Below are 11,606 nucleotides of genomic sequence, written 5' to 3'. Positions count from 1 at the left end.
AAGAATCCAAGTGCAACCGATTAGAACTAATAATAATCAGATGCATACAGATTAGAGATGCATGCGCCAACATCTCAGTGTTAGTAGCAAAAACAATGAGTCTTTCTGCAAGGAACAATATATTCTAAAATGAAATGGAGATCTTTTTTAAAGTTTAAAGCCTCATTCAATTTTATGTCTTATAAGGTTTATACCGAGTACAATAATGTATAACTGTATTAGTTCAAATGTGAACCTAAAAATTTAGAGCCAATATTGAAAGAGAAGGCTCTGGAAATTGTTATTGAATATGTTAATGCTGTAATGAAATGCTTCTTCTAATCATACATAAAATAAATAAATAATTTTTAAAAAAGAAAAAATTGACTCCAGTATTTAGATTTACCAAGCCTTTTAATAAATAAATACTTAGTTTTTTGTTCATGCTGTGCTTTTAAAAAACTTTTTAGCTTTATTTTTATATTTTTATGTGTATGTATGTCATGCAATGCCCATGGAGGACAGAAGGGGGCACTGGATCCCCTGGAACTGGAGTTAAAGATGGTTGTTAGCCGCCATGTAGGTGCTGGGCTTTGAACCCGGGTCCTCTGCAAGAACAATCCCTTTTAATAAATAAATACTTAGTTTTTTGTTCATGCTGTGCTTTTAAAAAAATTTTTAGCTTTATTTTTATATTTTTATGTGTATGTATGTCATGCAATGCCCATGGAGGACAGAAGGGGGCACTGGATCCCCTGGAACTGGAGTTAAAGATGGTTGTTAGCCGCCATGTAGGTGCTGGGCTTTGAACCCGGGTCCTCTGCAAGAACAATCAATGTTTTTAACCACTGAGCCATCTCTCCAGTCCCTCATGCTATACTTTTTATAAAGAATAGCTCAGACTTTGGGTGGGGGGTGTCTCACACTGTATAACCCAGGTTGGCCTAGAACTCATGGCAATTTTCTTACCTCAACATCCCAAGTGCTGGGATTGTGAGTTACCACACTTGGCTCAGACCATCTTCTTTACCAGATAAACTCCAGTTCATACTGCAAAACCCAGCCACCATGAGTTTTCTTTTCCTCAGTGGCCCCAAATAGGGTAACAGTTCACACAGACACATGTGGCATCTACTGCAGCATAATTGAACAGCCTGGAAGCTGCCCACCAGTCTAACTCAGAGGGATAGCATTCCCCACGGGCTTCCTGCTAGGCCTATTTCCCTCCACATGGTCCCCAGAACTTAACTCTCTCCTCCATCTGCCTTGACAGGCCCTTCTACTGTACCCTGGGATTTCCCAGGCCCTTCTGGGTAGACTGCCCTCCAGCTGGACCCAGTGTCCTCAGATTCCATCTCCCACAAGGCCTTCCTGGAAGAGGGGTTTCAGTTGGGATACTGGGTAGCTCTTTCCTCCATTGCCCCCATTCTACTTTCTCAGCCTGGGGAATGCTTCAAATGTAACTCTTTCTGGAGACTGGAATGAAAAATGTCCCTCCTGGGGGTCGTGCTGCTTGGGGAGGTTATGGAACCTGTAGGAGGGAGAGCCTTCCTAGAGGAAGCATATCACTGGGGGTGGGCTTTGAGAGTGTACAGCCTCACCCCACTTCCAGTCTGCTCTCTGCTCTTCCCGCATGTGGAAAAAGACGTGTTTTCTCAGCTTCTGCTCTGCTGCCTGCTGCCATGCCTCCTCTAACCCCAACATTATGGACTCTCCCTCTGGAATGATAAGCCAGAATAACCTCCTTCTTTATTAAATTCCTTCCTCTGTAAATTACTTTTTTCTTTTTTAGAAAAATTATTTATATTTTTATGTGTAGAGTGTTATACCTGCATGTGTGTAAGTGTACCTGGAGGACAGAAGAAGGCACCGGATCCCCTGGAACTGGAGTCAGGGATGGTTGTTAGCTGCCATGTGGGTGCTGGGATTCAAACCTGGGTCCTCTACAAGAACAGCCAGTGCTCTTAACCACCGAATCATCTCTCCAGCCTCAGAAATGACTTCTTTTCAAAATGGCAAGTTATCCAAAGAGAAGGCCAGATTTGCTCCAACCCAATGCACAGAACATGGGGGTGGGAGTGGGGGGCAGATGCCAGGCTTCTAGCTCACATTTGGTCCCTGTGTGATTTGCCCACTCCAGGACTCAGTTTCCCCATCAGTGCAAAGGGCTGATGAGGCAGTGCAGAAAGGCCCTCTGATTCAGATAGCCCTTTTGGAAAGACAGAGAAGGGCCCTTCCATCTTGGCAACCTGTCTAACAATGAGACAAGGAATAACTATGATATTTACTCAATTTTGAAAGACGTCAGAGTGGGGTTTTCCCTGGCAGCTTCCAGCTACTCACTCAAAGGTGCTGACTTGAGCTCTGAGACAGGTCCAACTCTCTAAGTGAGAAGGACAGTTGAAGGAATGATTTCCTTATGCAGCTACCAGAAGCAACAAATGTTCCTAAAGCCCAGGCAGAACTGTGCCCACCTGCTCTCTCTCAAAAGCCTTCCAGAGGGTCCATCCATCTACCTGCTCCTCTGTAAGTGGGTACCCAATGACTCCTGGCTGCCTCTGCCTGAGTATCTTCTACATAGCTCCCATATGAGTCTCAGTTATTTACCAACCTGACTTCCTAGCCAGACTCAAGCTACCCTCTCCATGCTGGAGCTAATGCATAGTCAAGCAAATAGTTCTCAGGATATAGATTCTGACTTGACTCACATTTTGCTGCACAACACAAATGGTGATTTATGCCCATCCAAAAGTGGGCCATGATATAGATTCAACCTCACTGAGCCCAAGCAAAAGTTATGTCTAAGTTTACCTGTACCATCTAATAATACTGTCCACATATTCATGGTGTTTTCTATTCTCAAATGCGCTCTCTCTCTCTCTCTCTCTCTCCTTAAAGCACTCCTGCGACATAAGGAAGACATTACAGAAGACAGAATATGTAACATTAGCAAAGATAGGGTAATAACTATCCAATGGCAAGATCCTTAAAAGGAGTAGAAAGCTTGGGATGCAGCTCAGTTGATAGAGTGCTTGAACAGCATGCATGAAGCCCTGGGTTCAATTCTCAGCACTGCATAAACCAAGCATAGTGATACACACTTGTATCCCTAGCACTCAGGTGAAAGAAGGAGGATCAGAAGTTCAAGGATATCCTTGGCTACATAGAACGCTCAAAGCTAGCCTGGGCTATAAAAGACGCTATCTCAAAAAATAGGGTAGGGTGGTCAAAGACTTGAGCAAGAAACTGCGTGCTTGATTCCTATAGTGCTCTGTCTTCTCAAAAGGGTAGGAGTCCCACAAGGGTCACTATTCTTAAGGGAAGACATATGTGCAGAGGAAGGATGATGGTAGGAGGCATAAGAGGCCTGGAAAGCCAGAGCACAGCCTCAAGCCAATGCTTCAGACCAGAGATCTTAGTAGGAGCAACAGCAAAAGATGGATGGGCATGCAGGACGTAACCCATGAAGCCAGGAAGCCAAGACCCAAGCACAGAGGAGCCCTGCTACACTTGAGGAACAGCATCAGGCACAAGCAGGACCCCTGCAGCCACCCTCTGAGAAGGAGCACCCTTCCCTCAAGAGCTCTAAGAGGCGAGGGAACCCTGGTGCTTGACTCTCCAGGAAAGCAGATCCGGAGCCTTCAGGACAAGCGAAAGCCCTCCAATGGCAGTGCCCACCTCTCCATCGTCCCATAGCCAGATGTGTCTATGGTCTGTGTTTTTCTGCTTTTAGCAAAATAAGAAGTTTACCAGAGGAGTGGCTTCTGTGAAATCCATCAGCAGGTCACCCGGCCCCAAGGTAAAGGTACCTCCATGGTCAGAGGGGCTCTGCAAAAGCAGGCAGAAATATCCCTGGTTAGTGATGCTCAGGGCAGATGATGAGGCTCACGAGCAAAGAGAGAGGCTACTACCTCCAGAATACTGCATTCTTCAGTGTGCCAACCCCTCCCCCATATGCCCCTCTCTTAGCGATGTACCAAATAGCCAGGCTGAACCCTGACTTCTTTTCTGAAATCTTCATGGGTGGAAGTAGGGCAAAGGGTAGGGATCTGGAGTTTTTAAAGCTGCAGACCACTTTTCCTAAGTGCTTTGAGTGGGTTTTGACTGATCTTGGGGGAAATGCTTCAAAGAGTCCTTGGAATACATAAAGGGAGCAAAGACATTGTCCCTTATAGAAGGGTCAGTTGACCTGAAGGAGCTGACCAGCAGCATATAATGGGGAGGACTCCCAGGGAGAGTGGTTGGTGCCTCTGAAGACTGTTTAGGATAATGTTTTGTCCTCCTGCTCTGGGATCTTGGCTGTGTAGGTAGACTCCAGGCCCTTTGAGAAGGGAAAAAACAACCCAGAGCCTATCAGTTTGACACAAGCAGGGTACTGGGTAGAGAAATGCCCAGGAGAGGGAGCCCTAGAGCCTTTGTGAGGGTGCTATCTGCTCCCCACCCCCACTCTCCTCTGTAAATCTTTTAGCATGGTTTCTAACCAGCTGTGAGATGTAAGCTAGAAATCTGTCTCCCACTTGACAAAACTAAGAAGACTCCCAATTTAAGATTACAGGAGGTAAAGCCAGTATGGTGGTTCATGTCTATAATCTTAGCACTCTGGAGGTTGAGACAAGAGGATCTCCCTGAGTTCAAGGCCATCCTGAACTGCATAGTAAGTACCATTCTAGCCAGGACTATGTAGCAATACCAGCAGCATATAATGGGGAGGACTCCCAGGGAGAGTGGTTGGTGCCTCTGAAGACTGTTTAGGATAATGTTTTGTCCTCCTGCTCTGGGATCTTGGCTGTGTAGGTAGACTCCAGGCCCTTTGAGAAGGGAAAAAACAACCCAGAGCCTAACAGTTTGACACAAGCAGGGTACTGGGTAGAGAAATGCCCAGGAGAGGGAGCCCTAGAGCCTTTGTGAGGGTGCTATCTGCTCCCCACCCCCACTCTCCTCTGTAAATCTTTTAGCATGGTTTCTAACCAGCTGTGAGATGTAAGCTAGAAATCTGTCTCCCACTTGACAAAACTAAGAAGACTCCCAATTTAAGATTACAGGAGGTAAAGCCAGTATGGTGGTTCATGTCTATAATCTTAGCACTCTGGAGGTTGAGACAAGAGGATCTCCCTGAGTTCAAGGCCATCCTGAACTGCATAGTAAGTACCATTCTAGCCAGGACTATGAAAAAAAAAAAAAAAAAAAAGCAAAAGAAAACAAAACAAAAAGATGCCAGGACGTGATCTACAGAAAGGCAGAGAGCCTGTCTGGGCTGGGCTAACTATGGCTGAAGGGTCCAGCCACATTCTTGTGTCTAGTCTAGACATCTGAGGAAGCAACGCTAGGAAAGATTGGTCTTGGATATGCAGAATACGGGCCTGGACCATTGCTATGTAGATACTGCTAGGAATCGTGATCCCGGAAGCCGCAGCTGCCTCAGGGACCCAGTGGGTAGCACTGGGCCCAGTGAAGGTTCATGCTGAACTGGGTAGAGGAGCAGATTCCTCATTTTCAGGAGGAAGAAGCTGAGACTAGAGTTAAGTGCTTTGGAGGGACTGCCCTTTTGAACGGCCACGGCGCGTGAATGGAGGAGCCGGACACACTGGAGCGCCAGTGTTGCTGTCCGAGCACCCGAACCCTGTACACACCTTTCCTCGTGGAGTTGCATTGATCCAAGCACTTTAGCTCAGTATCCACTTGGACAGCAACGGGTTGACTCTATTTGAACCAATTGTCAAAGAGTGACCATTGATTGAGTCACTCAGAGAAAACCAAGAAAAATGTCTCCTGTAAAGGCCTTTGTCACAGTGCAGAGATTTCTTGAAATTTCAAAAGGACAGAGAGATATTTCCCATTTTCAACCTCATCTTATATAAGGTATGGGACGGGGACGCATTTACATTTTTTGTTCCTCCAAATTGTCCATTATAGAGTGGGGGTTTGGAGGACTGCTTCTCCCTTGAGTTTACAGTGAAGTAATAACTAATGATATTTTAAGATGATTTAACATATTTTTACTGTTTGTAAATTATATTGCATGTGCGTATGCATGTATGTGTGTGTAAATGCACACATGCCATAGTGTAGAGGTGGAGGTCAGGAGACAACTCTCAGAAGTCTGTTCTCTCCTTTCACCACATGGGTGTCAGGGATAAACTCGGGTCATGAGGCTTAGTGGCAAGCACCTTTACCCACTGAGCCTTCTTGTCAGCCCTAAAGATGCAATTTTAAGCTAACATTGCCCTCAAGCTGAATCCCTTAAGCCAATCTAAAAGTACAGTGCACACTGTCTTGTTTTGTATCACATAATGTCTTTCATGAATAGCTGACTTATGTTTTAGGGTCAGGGAGTATGAAAATATATTTTGGTACTTTCATTTTAAATTCTCAACTCTTTTTTCTTAAAACCAACATGAAAGCTGGGCATGGTGGCACACGCCTTTAGTCCCAGCACTCGGGAGGCAGAGGCAGGCGAATCTCTGTGCGTTCAAGGCCAGCGGGGTATACAAAGTGAGCTCCAGGCCAGCTGGGGCTACAGGGAGACCCTGTCTCAAAAAGACCAAAAAAACAAAAACCCAATGTTAATGCCTTAATATTTATTTATATCCTCATCACTTTAAGTTGGTTTTGCTTCTTTGGGTGAGGGGGATGCAGGACAGGGTCTCATATATCCCAATCTAGATTCCAACTCACTATATAGTGGAGGATGACCTTGAACTGCTGATCTTGCCTCCACTTCCTGAACGCTGGGATTATAGGTGTGTGCCACCCTGCCTAGTTTATGCCATGCTGGGGATCAAACCCAGGGCTTCATGCATGCCAGGCAAGCACTCCATAAAATGAGCAACATTCCTAGTTTAGTTTTACTATTTTTTAATTCAGACATACAATTTATTATGCGAAAATTAAATGCACACACTAAATGCCATTCACTAAGTGAAATTTCTCCTCAGACTCTTTCCCCTACCTTGGCCCCTGGGGACAGCTGGCCCTTGCCTTCTGACTTCTGAGGCGAGCTGACTTTCTGGACCTTGGGGGACGCCAGCGGCACCGAGACTTGAGTGGCAGCCATTGTGGTGTTTGTGGTGGTGGCTGTGGTGGCTCCTACTGCCTCAGCCAGGTCTGGAGGGAGGTCATCTTCATCACTGCGGTTACTAAAAGCATATGAAGCTCTGTTCATTACAATAATACACAGGCTGTGAGGAGTAGAGGGAGGGTGGGAGGTCAAGGTGGGGAGGGAACAGGGCTCTCCAAACTGATGACCAACTGATGTCCAGATTATAGGATTCAATACTAAAATAAACTTGGGCTGGGTTTTCTGCCACTCGACAGGTATGTGTGTGTGTGACTGAAGTAAGCTACACATCTGGCACTTATCATTTTAACCATTTATAAGTGAACAATCCTGTGGCATTACATATATTCACAAAGTTGTATAACCATTCCCATTGCATATTCCCCAAAATTTTCATTAGCTGCAATAGAAACTGTTTACTGATCAAGAACTCACTGTGCCCTCTCCTACATCCTCCAAGTAATGCTGCATCTCATGTCTTCTCTGTCTCTATGGGTTTACCTATCCAGATGCCTCACAGAAGTGGAGCCACACCATGTACATCGCTCTGTGTCTACTGTGTCTTACTATGTTGTTTTCAAAGTCCAAGTGTATGCTATATATCAATATTTTATTGCTTTTATGTTGAAAACACTCAATTGCATGGGTATACCATGTTTTCTTACCCATTTCTCTGCTGATGGACACTTGGCTGTTTCTACCTTCTGGTTTTTGTGAACAGTGTTGCTATAAACACAGATGTACAGATACCTGTTTGATAACCCCCCAAATTCTCAATTCTTTAGAGCTGGCATTTTACCAAAGAGTAGAATTGCTAAATTCTGTAATAGTTCTATAAACAGTCAAACTGAATATTGGTATTTTGAGTGGTTTCCCTTCGGCAAGGGAATACAAGGCTCTTAGGACCCCACTGCTCTGAGTCAAGGTCTAAGGACCCCTTTTGTGGCCTAACAGGAACTTACCCTCTTAAAGGGGGGGGAGTTGGACAAATTTGTTTTTGGGCCAAGTATCTCTGGTCTTAGAACCTCTATGCTGGAAGAAGTGACCCAGGAAGAAAATGAGACTACACAGAAAGCTGTCATAAGGAATTCTGGCCTGGCACTGTTGGCTCATCTCCAGGGCTTGGATTTGAGAGCAAGCTTTGATTCATGTACTCATGGGATGCACTGTGGTCTCCCACATGGTGTGCTAAGGCTGGAAATCCCTTCTCACCCGCTCATCCTGATATGGTACCAAAACCATGCCATTGATTACTTGTTCTCAGTATGAATACTATAAGTTCAAACCTATAAAACTGTAGATGTGGCCTGGCTTCTAATGTCAACCAGAGGGATCAGTAAAGGGACCACTCTGCAGGTCTGGAGTGCTCAAACACCACACATCCCAGAGGAACCACCAGCATTGTGGAGCTCCTAGGACAGATCCTTTGGACCCTTGGAACATCCTGCTTGGTAAGAGTGTCCTTGTGTATTTAAGACCTTGGCCCATGCCAGATAATTTGTGCTGTCAGTGTAATTGATGGCAAAACACTTGCTTTAAAAAAATATTTCATTTATTATTTATTTTTATTTTTTGTGTATGAGTGTATTGCCTGCATGTATGTAAGTGCACCCATGTCATGCCAATGCCTGCAAGGTCAGAAGAGGGCATTGGATTCCTCTGGAGCTGCAGTTACCGATGGTTGTTAGCCACCATGTGGGTGCTGGGAATTGAACCCAGGTCCTCTGCAAGAGCAGCCAGGGCTTTTAACTGCTGAGCCATCTCTCCAGCCCTAAAACACCTGATTTTGTTTGCTCAAGATTTGGAGCCATGATGTATTGTTCTGAGCTCTGGGTTCTGAGCTGAAGACTGTCTTGGGTCAGTCAAATGGGAACCCCATGCCTACATGGCTGATCCCTAATGAAAGCCCTGGATAGCAAGATTTTTATTGCTCAAGTGAGCGTCCCTGACTGGCAATACAGCATGTCACATGTTATTGCTGAGACAATGAGTCCCTGTGCACATGATTCTTCATAGAGGACCACAACTCCTGCCTGTTTTTAACTAGATTCCATTCCTTTTGACTTTTCCAATATTAATCTATATAATTTGCTGTAATAAACTATAACCATGAATATAACTGTTTTCCTGAGTTCTGGGTATCCTTCTAGTTAACCATCAAACTTGAAGATGGTCTTGGGATCCCAACACATGACCCCTAAGTGTCTCCATGTGGACCCTTTGAAGCCACTTTGGCACAGGGTTGATTTTGGAAATGACAGCTGAGCTGAAGAGCATAGATAAAAGATCTGTGACCCATGGGCATAGCAGTGGGATTCTTGGAAAACATGTGACTACCGGACATGGCTTCAGTGTGGATCAGCCCCCTGGGGATGCTAGACCATTTTGTGTATGGAGAGGTCTCAGGAGGCAGACTTAACATGCACTACTAAAAGGGGAAAAGTGATGTTTAAGCCAGCATACAGAAAATGAGTATTACCTGCATATGTGAATCCTCACAATGAGGCGGCCACATGGTCACATAAACATTTACCTGGTTAATTGTCTCAGCGGTCTTATTTCATGATCTCCATTTTTCAGAGATGTAATGTTCAGTGGCTGACTGTGAAATTACTGACTATCACATAGCTAGCTAAGTGGAGGAGCTGGGTTAGAAGTTTTTACCTTATTTGTAAAAATTTAGTCACATAGTGAATGAAGTGGAAAAATAGGATGAATATTTTTTAGCTCATTTTAAAACATTTTAACCTTAAAAGCAGAGCTACTATTTACTTTTACATAAAAATTCATTTTTAGAAACATGCTCATCTCTACAGTAAGGAGCCAGCCAAGAGTGTATAAAATTGGAAAAGCTCTAAATTCCTCATTTTTAAAAAGTCTTATTTCTATTATTTATTTTGGTATATGGGTGTGTGTCTCTGCATGTATATGCCATGTGTGTGGGTGCTGGATCCCTTGGAGCTGGAGTTATAGCAGCCCTGAGCTGCCTGACATGGGTGCTGGGAATCCAACTTGAGTCCTCTGGAAGAGTAGCAGTGTTCTTAACCACTTAGCTATCTCTCTTTGCCATTTTTAAAAGCATACTAGTCATTAATGCAAAAACAATACGTGTATCCACCTCAAACGCTCCTGAGTTCCTCTGCTTTCCATCTCTTCTCTCTGCACCCCGTCATTACACTTTACCTCTCTGTTGATCTCCAGGAAAGAACACTGTGGATTTTATTTATGATCTTAAGAACAGTGGCTTGACAACTTGCTCTGAGCCCCTGGATGGCATGAGGGCTCCACCTTAGCCTCAGAAACGCTGGGATTGCAGGTATGCACTACCATACCCAGTAAAAAGAAATAATTTCAAGGCAAAGATCTTTTCCATACAAATATGTACTTATTAAAGTGTTCTAGGGACCTAGAGAGATGGGTTAACAGTTAAGAGCACTTACTGCTTTTGCAGAGGACCCAGGTTCAGTTCCCAGCACCCACATGCTGGGACATGATAGTTAGCACCTGTCCTTAATTCCAGTTCCAGGGGATTCAATGCCTTCTTCTGGCTTCTGTGGGTACCAGGCACACACATGGTACACTTGCATACATGCAGGCAGAACACTCATACACATAAAACACTCATACACATAAATAAAGTATTAAGATATATACCTGTAAGCCAGGTGTGGTGGCACATGCCTATAATCTCAGTACTTGAGAGATATAGGCAGGAGGATCAGGAGTTCAAGGCCAACATGGGCTAAAATTTCAATGCATATATCTCTGGCCTGAGAGTTTGAATTTTATAACAGTACACATAACTGTATTTCAAAAAAAAATAATGTAAAAACAGTTCCAGAGACCTGTAAGGCCAAGTTTCTCATCTGTAGTTCACATATTTATTAATTTTTTTGAGACAGGGTCTCCCTATAGCCCCAACTAGCCTGGAGCTTACTATGTAGAGCACACTGGCCTCGATGACAGAGATCTATCTGCCTCTGTCCCTCAAGTGCTGAGATTAAAGACATGCATGCACCACCATGCCAGGAATGTATTTCTCAATTTTCTCGATATTTAGGAGTTAAAGAGATTAGTAAATGAGTGACAACTAGTGTCAAGATTTGAGAACTATTTCTGGAGCTGAAGGGATTCTCAGTGGTTAAGAGTGCTTGCTGTGCAACTATGGGGACCTGAGTTCGGATCCCAGCTTCCATGCAACAAGCTAGACGTGGTCTTACACACCTTTATCCCCCATGCTGTTGGGGGTAAAGCCAGGAGGACCAGTGGGGCTTGCTGGCCACCTGCATAGCTGGAAAATGCAAGCTCCAGGTTCGAGGAGACAGTCCGCCTCAGAAAAAGAATAAGGCAGAGAACTGATAGAAGACACCTGCCAACCTCCTCCACCTCCACATAAGTCCACAGGCATACACCCCTGTACACACGTGTGCATACACCACACACACACATACACACACACACACATACACACACAGATACACACATACACGCACATACACACACACATACACGCGCACACACACATACATACACACACATACAGAGACATACACACACATACACATACACA

General features: G+C 44.5%; 1 protein-coding gene across 1 annotated transcript in view; it reads right to left on the bottom strand.

The window, feature by feature from the left end:
• The window catches only part of Epb41l4b (erythrocyte membrane protein band 4.1 like 4B), a 168,510-nt gene that overhangs the window by 23,503 nt on the left and 133,401 nt on the right, over positions 1 to 11,606 (bottom strand). Inside the window, exons 21-22 of the mRNA XM_008854640.3 lie at positions 6,929 to 7,115; positions 3,730 to 3,807 (exon numbers count right to left, since the gene is read on the bottom strand). Of these exons, the coding sequence (XP_008852862.1) occupies positions 3,730 to 3,807; positions 6,929 to 7,115 (265 nt within the window). The remainder of the gene's footprint in view (positions 1 to 3,729; positions 3,808 to 6,928; positions 7,116 to 11,606) is intronic.

Source organism: Nannospalax galili, unplaced genomic scaffold (genome assembly GCF_000622305.1).
Source record: "Nannospalax galili isolate Female #2095 unplaced genomic scaffold, S.galili_v1.0 scaffold666, whole genome shotgun sequence".
In the NCBI taxonomy this organism is placed as follows: Eukaryota; Metazoa; Chordata; class Mammalia; order Rodentia; family Spalacidae; genus Nannospalax; species Nannospalax galili.
The sequence above is the reverse complement of the archived record's forward strand: the minus strand, read 5'-3'. Positions and strand labels throughout refer to the sequence as shown.